The 12,787-nt window shown below is 38.1% G+C and overlaps 1 protein-coding gene across 5 annotated transcripts in view; it reads left to right on the forward strand.

Moving 5' to 3' along the window:
• The first annotated feature begins 4,219 nt into the window (after positions 1–4,219).
• Positions 4,220–12,787, forward strand: part of cep131 (centrosomal protein 131) — a 31,488-nt gene continuing 22,920 nt past the window's right edge. For all 5 annotated transcript variants that reach the window (XM_057826826.1, XM_057826829.1, XM_057826828.1 and 2 more), the window contains exons 1-5: positions 4,220–4,395; positions 7,917–8,106; positions 8,179–8,270; positions 11,928–12,015; positions 12,078–12,193. In XM_057826826.1, the coding sequence (XP_057682809.1) occupies positions 7,918–8,106; positions 8,179–8,270; positions 11,928–12,015; positions 12,078–12,193 (485 nt within the window). In that variant the 5' untranslated portion in view covers positions 4,220–4,395; position 7,917. The remainder of the gene's footprint in view (positions 4,396–7,916; positions 8,107–8,178; positions 8,271–11,927; positions 12,016–12,077; positions 12,194–12,787) is intronic.

A 12,787-nucleotide genomic window follows, 5' to 3' on the forward strand; every position in this document is an offset into this window, starting at 1 on the left:
AATAACTGACTGGCATTGACAGCAACAGATTTATTATTATCATTATTAACCACACAGTAACTACAGTGCCTTGCAAAAGTATTCGGCCCTCTTGAATCTTGCAACCTTTCGCCACATTTCAGGCTTCAAACATAAAGATATGAAATTTAATTTTTTTGTCAAGAATCAGCAACAAGTGGGACACAATCGTGAAGTGGAACAACATTTATTGGATAATTTAAACTTTTTTAACAAATAAAAAACTGAAAAGTGGGGCGTGCAATATTATTCGGCCCTTTTACTTTCAGTGCAGCAAACTCACTCCAGAAGTTCAGTGAGGATCTCTGAATGATCCAATGTTGTCCTAAATGACCGATGATGATAAATAGAATCCACCGGTGTGTAATCAAGTCTCCGTATAAATGCACCTGCTCTGTGATAGTCTCAGGGTTCTGTTTAAAGTGCAGAGAGCATTATGAAAACCAAGGAACACACCAGGCAGGTCCGAGATACTGTTGTGGAGAAGTTTAAAGCCGGATTTGGATACAAAAAGATTTCCCAAGCTTTAAACATCTCAAGGAGCACTGTGCAAGCCAACATATTGAAATGGAAGGAGCAACAGACCACTGCAAATCTACCAAGACCCGGCCGTCCTTCCAAACTTTCTTCTCAAACAAGGAGAAAACTGATCAAAGATGCAGCCAAGAGGCCCATGATCACTCTGGATGAACTGCAGAGATCTACAGCTGAGGTGGAAGAGTCTGTCCATAGGACAACAATCAGTCGTACGCTGCACAAATCTGGCCTTTATGGAAGAGTGGCAAGAAGAAAGCCATTTCTCAAATATATCCATAAAAAGTCTCGTTTAAAGTTTGCCACAAGCCACCTGGGAGACACACCAAACATGTGGAAGAAGGTGCTCTGGTCAGATGAAACCAAAATTGAACTTTTTGGCCACAATGCAAAACGATATGTTTGGCGTAAAAGCAACACAGCTCATCACCCTGAACACACCATCCCCACTGTCAAACATGGTGGTGGCAGCATCATGGTTTGGGCCTGCTTTTCTTCAGCAGGGACAGGGAAGATGGTTAAAATTGACGGGAAGATGGATGCAGCCAAATACAGGAACATTCTGGAAGAAAACCTGTTGGTATCTGCACAAGACCTGAGACTGGGACGGAGATTTATCTTCCAACAGGACAATGATCCAAAACATAAAGCCAAATCTACAATGGAATGGTTCAAAAATAAACGTATCCAGGTGTTAGAATGGCCAAGTCAAAGTCCAGACCTGAATCCAATCGAGAATCTGTGGAAAGAGCTGAAGACTGCTGTTCACAAACACTCTCCATCCAACCTCACTGAGCTCGAGCTGTTTTGCAAGGAAGAATGGGCAAGAATTTCCGTCTCTCGATGTGCAAAACTGATAGAAACATACCCGAAGCGACTTGCAGCTGTAATTGGAGCAAAAGGTGGCGCTACAAAGTATTAACGCAAGGGGGCCGAATAATATTGCACGCCCCACTTTTCAGTTTTTTATTAGTTAAAAAAGTTTAAATTATCCAATAAATTTTGTTCCACTTCACGATTGTGTCCCACTTGTTGTTGATTCTTGACAAAAAATTAAAATTTTATATCTTTATGTTTGAAGCCTGAAATGTGGCGAAAGGTTGCAAGGTTCAAGGGGGCCGAATACTTTTGCAAGGCACTGTATGTCAAATTAGGACTTGCACCACTGAAAAAAGGGGCGACCAGGCCTCAAAAGGGCCCGGTTTGGGGGCATAGTTGGGCAAGGGGAGGGTCAAACAGAAAGGTAAGATGCACGGAGCTGTAATATAGTGTTTTAAGCAGTGTCTTGTTTTTTTGGCAGCCCTTTTAATTACCGTCTTAGTCCTTTGGATGGTAATACTTATTAGTCTTAGTCATATTTTTGTCATCTCTTGTTTTTGTTGACGAAAACTCAAGACTACAGTAATTACGTCCAGTTTTAGTCGACGTTTACTCTAAAATGCTTTCGTTTGTAACATTTTTTTAAATTACTCCTAAAATTAAAATATAGATAAAAGTTTCTGACTGTTTCAAATGGATATTGACAGACAAGCACATATTGTAGCGTCTACTAGGACAATGGCAACTTGGCAATAATACACACTCAGCAGGAAAACTGTACATTATTTTCAATTATGAATACCCACCTCAATGCCACGAATTGCATGTAAAAAAAAAAAGTCAGAGAGTTTAAGAGGATGCTCGCCATTAGCATTAACGAACGCGAATGCTATGCTAATGCTCCAAGTTACATTTAGTGTGTGATGATCACTCAGCACATAACTTAAAGGCTAAAGCAACATTGCATATTCTCTCTGACCACATTATAAAAACAAATTTTACCTGTGTGCAAGCCTGCATGTAGCCTGGAGAAGACACACTTGTGAGTCGGGGGGGGGGGGGGGGCAGCAGGTCACTTGAGTGACACATCCAGACACTGCTACGATGCAGGCTATCTACACATAAATGGCACACATTGTGAACACGTGACGGAAACTATTGCGCTTTTTCATCTCGTTTTCATCTAATCAGACGAGAGCTGGCACTCGTCTCGTTATGTTTTAGTCTCCCAAGACACGTTTTTAGCTCGTTTTCGTATCGTCATAAAATAAGTGTTCGTTGACGAAAACACCACTGGCCGAATGCCAGCAATTTGAAGCAATTATCAGAGAATCCCAAAATTTGAAAAATAAGATCCTAATTAAACCTTTTCTTCAAATTTGTAAAAAGAAAAGTCAAAATAAATATGTGTAATAAGCGCTCAGATATCTATAACCCTTGCTATATCCTGTTTGTTTTTTTCATGGAACCTGCAGATGATTTGAGTTGACTTGCATCCATCATTTTTTTTCAAAAAGAAATGTCAAAACTCTGAATTAGTCACAAAATCATGAAATTTTAGGTGTATCAACTGTGATACATACGGCAATATAGGGTTAAGCGTGAAAATATCTCTGCCTGTCGCTTGGAGGTTGTCTGGAGGGGCCCGAAAAATAATTAACATTACTTGCACACCCCCCCCCCCCCACACACACACACACACACACACAAGTGTGGAGGGGCCCGTGAATAATTGTCCAATAGCCCCCCACCCGGTTGGACAGTCAACTCGGGGGGGATCCTGTTTATGCTCACCGCACCCCGGCCCTGTTCACATTTGTTCCGCCACTGATTGAAACTACTAGTATATGTTAGGAAACATATCAACAATCTTCTTAGTGTTTCTAAAGGCTATAATGTATTTTTTTCTTCAAAAACTGTGCCATTGACACCAATTGACTTCCAGTCCAATTTATCTGGGAGCGTTGGCAACGATCCAACAAATTTAATCATGAACATTTCGCTTTTTTATAAGTAAAAACCTGGTCCATCTGTCATGTTTTCAAGAGTTTTGTGGGTCCTTAGAGGGCAAAACGTTGTCCGGCGGCGCATCATGACAAAAAAAGTGAAGTGTGTCTCTACTATTGTGGCTGCCAGTGCAAAGGAATCCATCATTCATTCTCCACGCATTCTATCAAAGTGTGCCCTTACAGCCCCCACCCCCAAAGAAACCCTTTTGACTTGCATGACCCCCCAAAGGTCGCCATCTGCCAGTTTTATGTGCAGCTGGCCAGCCATCCATCCCTCCTCGCCGTCGTCCCTCCTTGCTGTCTGCAGCATCTTGAAAAGATATAATGTTGGATTTCAATAATGCAAAGCAAATATCGTCCATTTTACAATTGTGTTGTTTACGATTCAAGTCATCCTGATAAATTAAAAATGATTAGTTTCCATTAAATACATTTTAATTTATTTATATTGTCAATTAAATTACAATTTAAAATTTTTCACTACGTATCCAGCTACTATATATTGGAAAAAAAATATCATTGTATTATTTATTTTACATTATTATACGTTATTTATTTTTGTACTATTTTTATTCTTTATTGTGCTGTATTTTGGGGTGGTTAGATTCAGAGTAAATAAACTGATTATGAACCATTTTTATTGTATTATTGTATTATTATTATTTTTTTTTTCTAATAAAACGATGTTTTGTGAGTCGTTTCGCCTCCTTTAGTAACTAACGGTGGAGACAACCAAACTCCCAATTTTAACAACAAAACACATCCAGAGTCAGAGGAGAATAGCCAATCAGATACCCCAACGGATATCAAGTAGCCAATAGGCTATCTGAGGAGGCGGGGTTTAATACGCGTCCCCATGAAGAGAAGATGTTGACTTTTGATGTCTTTTTCTCCTTCTTATCTCATCCCAGCTGACGTACGGAACACTTTGATTTGAATTCTCCTCTCGAGTGGGCATTTAAATTCCTGTTTCAACGGAACGTTTCTCCAACTATGCTTCTATTTCCAAGCTAAAGTAAGTTATTTCGACGTTTGCAGGCGTCGAGGACGCGAGGGAATGTTAGCTCTTATTTTTGAAGGATTAGCTCGTGATATTCGACATTTTTTTTTACTCGTTTTGGAGCATAAAACATGAAATAGGTCTAAAGTGAAGCTTGTGTTTGAAAAAACTTTCATTTCTTTTCCTACTTTGAACGTCATTTTGTTGTCCTCGCTGCTGGTACATTTTTATTGTGTCGTATAGCATCCTTTACGATAACTGACATTTGATTCCTTTCAGCGCAAACTGTGGCTCGTCAGGTGCAAATCCATTAAAAACGTTTTTCAAATTGTATTGTACAGATAAAGTATAGAATAATTCAACTGACTTTTTGTTTTGGTACATAAAAGCACGTTGAGGATGCTCAATGTTTGACTTTTGTCTTAAAATATATATATTTTTAATAGTGTTTAGTGCTTTATTTATATACAGCATTTTTCAGTCTTTTTAATTTGTGTTCAAATACACAGAAGGCTGATTGCCGTTAACAGGTGTTTAAATGATAAATTATTAACGACCACAACGCATCATATGTGAATCGTACAAAAAAAAAAAAATCAAAATTTCATCCTCACAATAATAAATGTTCACATTTCTAACTAGTCAGACTGTATAGTTGGCTCTAAATATGACATTTGCCAAAATCCGCTTTTATTTTCTGATGCATGAAAGCAGTAATTGAATTATCTTAAATGTGTGCCTTTAACTATCACCTTGATATATTGTTCTGTTAATGAATAAAGACATGTATACTATTTTCTCTTAATGAATTGTTAAACTCTATCGAGCCCTCATTTAGCTACCATTAATGGTGCAAAACATTTTGACCGGGACTGTTGACAGTTATCTCATTCAGTAAATGACAGTAGTGGATGAAGTACTCACTTTTTTCCACTTAAAGCAACACTAGGTAACTTTTTCACCTTTATAAAAAATTTTCATCACAACATCTGTGATGATATGTCGACAGACAACTATTTGAATGACACCTCTTTTATATCTTGATCACTGGCACTATTTAACTTTGAGGAGAGTGGCAGGAACCCTGCCAGGCTGCCACACAAAAAAACTACAAATGTGCAGACTGCTTTACGCCATACGTCACTTCCCTCATTATAAAGGCAGAAGTCGATGAGAATGCTGTCACGCGAAATCTGCAAAGATGGCAAAGCAACAAAAAAGACAAAAAGTTTTGTCTGAGGAGGAAAAAAATAAATAAAAGGACACTCAAGAATAAACATTGATGAGTTTGGGTAGTGAGAGGGTTAGCCACACGGTTGCTAACCGTAAGATGCTATTGTTTAGCCACACCTGGATTCATTACCTCATTATTATTCGTCCTTCACACTAGGGCTGCAGCTATAGATTATTTTAGTCGTCGATTAATCGATGAACTAGTTAGTTCAAATAATCGAGTAATCGAATAAGGAACGTAAAAAATTAAAATACCTGAGCTGAGCCTCAAATGGTATGGAAAAAAATGAAAGAATAAGTGTCTATGTACAACAAAAGAACAATTAGCTAACTTACATAGCAAAAGTCTGCTATCTTAAATGCTATAAAATACTTTTTTGGTTGTTGTTGTGTACAATGCTCTTAACAAATAATTTAGACACATATTTCTACAAAAATGGACTAGATATACCTTTAAACTAAATTACAAATCCATTAAAAAAAATCAGCTCAAACAAAAACCATCTTATGTGGGTCTTAACAGGGAGCAGCTGGATTCAGCCATGCAAAATGAGGTAGACTAGAGGGCAGTGTATCCACCCAAATCAATAAAACTAAATGCAAACACTTTCAAAACAAACCATTACAACGGCACTTTAATTAAACGAATACTCGAAGCAGCAAAATTTAATTCGAAATTTTTTTTCTAATCGAATACTCGAGATAATTGATTAATCATCGCAGCATTACTTCACACAGCCGCTGGAAACAGAAATGTCGGTTAATCTATCTGCAAGCGACCGATAGATGAGGATTTTACGACACTATGCGCATGAGCGCTGGTCCTCATGGGAAACGCAGTCTTCCTTGAGGCAAAACACTACCGCTTTTGTCCACCGACGTTGCTAAATTCGACCAAAACTGAAAAGTTACCAAGTGTTGCTTTTAGTAAAAGTGCACGGATACAGTGGCAAAAAAAATTACTTAAGTAAAAATTAGGGCTGTCAAAATTATCGCATTAACGGGCGTTAATTAATGTTTTAAATCAATCGCGTTACAATATTTGACGCATGTAACGCACATGCCCTCTCAAACAGATTAAAATGACAGCAAAGTGTCATTTCCACTTGTTACTTGTGTTTTTTGGTATTTTTTCGCCCTCTGCTGGCGCTTGGGTGTGACTGATTTTATGGTTTTTAAGCACCATAATTATTATTGACATCAACAATGGCGAGCTATTAATTTATTTTTTGATTGAAAATTTTACAAACTTTATTAAAACGAAAACATTAAGAGTGGTTTTAATATAAAATTTCTATAACTTGTACTAACATTTATCTTTTAAGAACTAGTGAGATAGGTAAAGCGCTTTGAGCGCCTTGAAAGGTGGAAAAGCGCTATATAAGTATAACACCATTTACCATTTATAGGTCTTTCTATCCATGGATCGCTTTAACAGAATGTTAGTAATGTGAATAGTAAACATATACAGTGCTTATGTACAGTATGTTGAATGTATATATCCGTCTTGTGTCTTATTTTTCCATTCCAACAATAATTGACAGAAAAATATGGCATATTTTATAGATGGTTTGAATTGCGATTAATTACGATTAATTAATTTTTGAGCTGTGATTAACTCGATTAAAAATTTTAATCGTTTGACACTTGACAGCCCTAGTAAAAATACATGTATCTAAGAAAATCATTCTGAAGTAAAAGTACAAAAGTACTTGCTTTAGAATTTACAAGTCAAAGTCGAATTTGGGATATTGGAATGTTTAGCAGTCTAGAAAGTGTTGGCCCACGAAAATAAAACTACAAAAATGGACGTTTTGGTCCTCTAGATTTTTAACACAGTTGAAAATTAGCATCTATTTCGGTGTTCCCGCTCCCGCCATCGTTGATTATTATTCCTGTCCCGTGCACCCACCCACTCGCTGTTGGTCAATATCTTGTTTACCCGCCTAATCTTGCTTGTACTTGTATTACTGCCTCTAGTGCTCAATTATGGCAGTTGCACCAGGTTTATCAGTTGCGCTGGAGGCATGACAACGAAACTACCAATTCACAATGAGAAAAAAACAAAAATAACGTGACACGCAGGCAACAAATTCATTTGAAAAGTAGTGGAGTAAAAGTACAGGTATGCGCTGTAAAATGTAGTGAAGTAAAAGTGAAAATACCACTTCATATTTTGTATTTGTATATTCCACCACTGGTAAATGATAACTATGTGGTCATAACACGCACCAAGCTCTTGTTGTCAATCGCCACGGTGACGAGAATTGCTTCGTTGTTGACAAATAACGTGTTCTGCGTAGGATGCACACAACGCGAAGCCCTTCGTCCATTTCGGCCGCCCCTCCGGGGGTCGCCCTGGACCTCAGCTTGTCCGGCTCGCGGCTGTCCATCTGCAAGAGGCCCAGTGGCGGCGACACACCCGGGAAGTTCTTGGCCCGCTCCGTGTCCGTGTCGGCGGCGTGCGAGGTTCGAGGGAAACGCAACACCCTGGTGAGGAGGCGTTGGTGCCGCGCCACCAAAAATTGAACACTCTGTAGTGAAAATGTGCGCTCGTCTCCTCAGAGCGACGCCTCGGGAAGCTCTCGCTCGGTCAAGAACCTGCGGCGCTCCAACAGCACCACGCACGTTAACCAGCAGAGTCATGTTCCGCTCAGGTACGTCATTGTTCTTCAATATCACCCAAGTGTGTTCTAACACTGAAATTACGTTTTGTTTTGTTTTTTATTTTAAAAAGAAAACTATTGAAATTAGATATTTTCACCCCAAGAAAACATTTTGTTATTTTGAACATTATTTTTTTTACAAAAAAAATATTTCGACAGGAAAAAAACCCTTAAGCTACTTTTTTTTTTTTTTTTTTACTTTTTCAAACATAAAACGAATTATATTTGAAAGATCATTCTATTTTTTGCATACAAATTCTCTGCTAAAAAACACCCACGCAGAATCACTTGTTAACGAAAGATGAAGATCCCGACTAGCAAAGCATATGCAAAGGATGAATGTAGGGCTGCAGCTATCGATTATTTCAGTAGTCGATTAATCGATGAGCTAGTTAGTTCGAATAATCGAGTAATCGGATAAGCAACATGAAAAGTTAAAATACCTGAGCTGAGCCTCAAACGGTATAAGAAAATTAAATAAGGATCTATGTACAACAAAAGAACAATTGGCTAACTTACATAGCAAAAGTCCACTAGCTTAAATGCTATAAAATGCTAACTTTTTTTTTTTTTTACAATGCGCTTAACAAATGGTTCAGACACATATTCTTACAAAAAACAGCTAAATATACCTATAAACTAAATAACGAGTGCATTAAAAAAACATTAGCTCAAACAAAAACTTGGCTTATATTGGTCTTAACATGGAGCAGCTGGATTCAGCCATGTGAAATGAGACAGACTAAAGGGCAGTATATCCACACAAATAATAAATATTATAAATAAAATAATACGAACTAAACTAAATACGAACACTTTCAAAAATTTACCATTACAACGCCACTTTAATTAAACGAATACGCGAAGCAGCAAAATTTAATTCGAATCTTTTTTTCTAATTCGAATACTCGAGTTATTCGATTAATTGTTGCAGCACTAGATGAATGTGTTGGCTAAGAACAGCTGGCAGGCGCGAGGCCTTGGCACGCACTGTCGACCCAGCCGCGTCCGCCATGCTTGAAAACGTAACTAGAACGTGACAATAACGGAACAATAGCATAATGAGATGCAGTTCAGGTCGCGGAGTGCACTCCCTTGGAAGGGGAGGGGCCCTAGAGGTCAGGTTACGTTTGCCCGAGTGAAAGGAGAAAAAGTGTGCGTCCATTGTCCGGCATCTGTTAACACCAGAATTACCCCCCCCCCGCCCCATACTAGTAGAGGAATTTGTGTTCTGAATGCCCAAGTGGCCTTATGTTGGGACCCCCTCCCCCCAAAATATCTTGCATGCAGAGCTGCTACACTGTTGGGAGGGGGATAGGAAGTGGAGAAACATAAAATTTTAATAAACCAATTTCATTTGATTTTTCCAGTTTTGATCGAAAAACAAAAAACAAGTTAACAATTAAAATTAGGACATTATGAAGGCGGCACTAAAACCTAAGGCTAACAACTCTTAACTTTAATACTTATAATTATTACTACATATTATAAATATATTTAGATTTTTTTTGTATTTTTTTGTATACTTTTTATAAATGTATTTGTCATTGAGGCAATTATAAGATAATAAAAACTTAATTAAGGCAGTGAATTAAGTTCAAATGAATAAAAACGGAAAGAAACTTAACAGTAACCCAAAATCAACACAAAGTGACCTGTAAATGCCCCAAAATCAACAAGAGATGACCTGCAAATGCCACAAAAGGAAAAGAAAGTGACCGAAAATCAACAGGAAATGCTTAAAAATTAACTAATCACTAACTCAGCATTTTATCAAGTTCACAAAATTAACTTGATTAGAGTGTGCTCATTTATTCAAGTGGACAATACGAATTTGATCAAACGAGTCATTCATACTAATTCACTTTTCTTTGTATGGTTTTCGGGTATGTCATTTCTGTATGTACTGGACTGTCTCAGAAAATTAGAATACACAATATTCTAATTTTTTGAGACAGTCCTGTGTATATATACAGGACTGTCTCAGGAAATTAGAATACACAATATTCTAATTTCCTGACTGTCTAATTAGAATACACAATATTCTAATTTCCTGACTGTCTCAGGAAATTAGAATATTGTGTATTCTAATTTCCTGAGACAGTCCTGTATATATACACAGGACTGTCTCAAAAAATTAGAATATTGTGTATTCTAATTTTCTGAGACAGTCCAGTATGTGCTAATGAAGAAAAAACACTTTAAATAAATGAAATGTAATACAAACAAAATTATTAACAATAAAATGAATACAAACAGACATACAGTCCCTAATAGCATGCTAAAGAAATTTTTTGACAAGGATAGACGTCCAATTCATTTTGACTGGGAGAGGTGAATGAACATTCATTCGCCCATCCCAGTCAAAATGTCGTCAATGGCTGCCACGTCAGCTTTGCTCATTAATATTCGTGACATTAGCAACTGTTGTGAGGGGGGTCAAACTCACGTTTGTCCCTCATGCTAGATGCATGTAAATAGTGTACGAACGAGATTTTTACGGCGCTAAACCTACCAATTCTGTCCGAAATTATGTCCCTGGTGCCAAATTCACTGGTAAAGATGTGCAAGAATGTACAAATGTTCAGTCAAAGAGAGAGCTTGAGTGTTGAGGGCTGAAAAAGATGGGGGGAAAAAGCCGACCTGATCCAGAGGTAGCTTTTTTATCGGCACCTTTTTCTTGCGTGCATTGACTTACGCCACCGACAATGACTTTCTCCTGTATCAACAAGCTATCTTTTACCACCATATGCCCTGTCTTACTTATATATTATATCCTCTGGTTGTCTTACGTCTCTGACAGTTCTTGGGAGTAATTTGTATGACTAATTTTGTATAGCAATCGCAAATGCTACTCAGTGACGGCTAACGAATACTTTTATTTTTTTATTAATAATAAATCTTAATTCTTTTAATCTATTTACACTTCCCCCTTACTAAGGTTGTTTCTTTACAACAGAAAAGGTAAAGCTGTTAAATCTAGAACCTATCTGTCGGCATGAACAAGCCTACTACAAAAAGACCAAGGCCAAACACGGCAAATTTATTTAAATATTCATATTTTAGAAAAATAGGCCTAAATGACTGTTGTGAGATATAAAACTTTATTTTTTTTCAGGTCATTCATTGTCAGACAGAAGCAGCACGGCAAAACGCCAGGCTAAAAAATAAGTAAAAATATAAAAATGGCACATGCAATGGATCAGGATTGTCATCTGTAGGACCATGGCGCCTACAAAATGTTTACTGCGTATGAAGGTGAACGGCTTCACCTTGCTGGCGTTAAACTGGTCTTTTGGACGTCAGCACAAGTTAATCCATTGTTCATTTTTTCCCTCTTGAGTTTTTGGCTTAAGGAAACGTATGAAGAAAACATCCTTCATATGTGGATGGTTGTAATGTCTCGAGTCGTTTCTACAAGTTCCATAGCAGCAGTGTTTAATCAGCATGTTCTTTTTTTTTTTTGAAATATTACCTCAGAAAACAAGCAGTACTTGCATGGACTTTATCTATGTTGACCCCCTTCCGGTTTACGATGGTGATGTCACGCTGCCTTGCGGTCTAAAAATAACATTCGTTCGGTATGCTATTAGATCAATAAGTGCCCTTTCATAGAATTTATGAATTTGAATTTTGCCTCCCTCCAAGTCCTGACCACCACGGCAGCGAATACCTAACCGTGTTGGACAGTGGCGACGGCCGCAGAAAACCAGATGGAAACACGTGGAACATCCTGGTATGGACACACATGCTAATACCGACGATGTGCCCATGTGAAAATCCTTTTTCCCGCATCAGGACGAGCAGCCGCGAGCGCCAGAGAGGATGGCGGGCGTACGTGGTAGCCCCATCGCAGATTCGCCAGGCGGCATGAAGAGAAGGCACACCGCGGCGTCCTTCACTGCCAACAACAGGTCGGTGCCACTTCGCCATACACTTGAGCAAAAGTTTCCACTTAAAGTAATTTTTTTTTAATTTAAAAAAAGAAAAAAAAGTTTTTCCAGAAGACTCCTCAACTTGCTTTCGATTCTAACAAAAAAGGTATTCACACTTTCATAATAAAAAAAAAAAAATACATAATAATAATGAAAAATTGGTACGCAAAATAAATAAACTTGACAAATTAAAATTCAATGCTATACAGGAAGTCCCCGGGTTACAATGGACCCAACTTATGGGATTTCGACTTTACGATACCTGGGTCTCGTGGTTTTTTTGGTTTTTTTTAATGTTGACTTTGTTTAGTGATGCATGCTTTTATTTTGGCACAGGAAGCGAGAGCATGTACAGACGCGCCCGCCCACTCCACACACGGCATGTGTACATAAAGCAGCCGAATGACAGGGGTGACAGCCTGCACGCACATTTGTTGCTTGTGACGCATCCAGAGGCGACAGCTGTATAGAATTCCTTTTGTTCTGTCTGTTGTGTGTTTTCAGTTGCGGTCGAACACTTGGGGCGTGTTTATGTGATTGTTTATGATGATGTGCGGACGCTAACTGATACAT

The sequence above is a fragment of the Corythoichthys intestinalis genome, chromosome 21 (assembly GCF_030265065.1).
Source record: "Corythoichthys intestinalis isolate RoL2023-P3 chromosome 21, ASM3026506v1, whole genome shotgun sequence".
NCBI lineage: Eukaryota > Metazoa > Chordata > Actinopteri > Syngnathiformes > Syngnathidae > Corythoichthys > Corythoichthys intestinalis.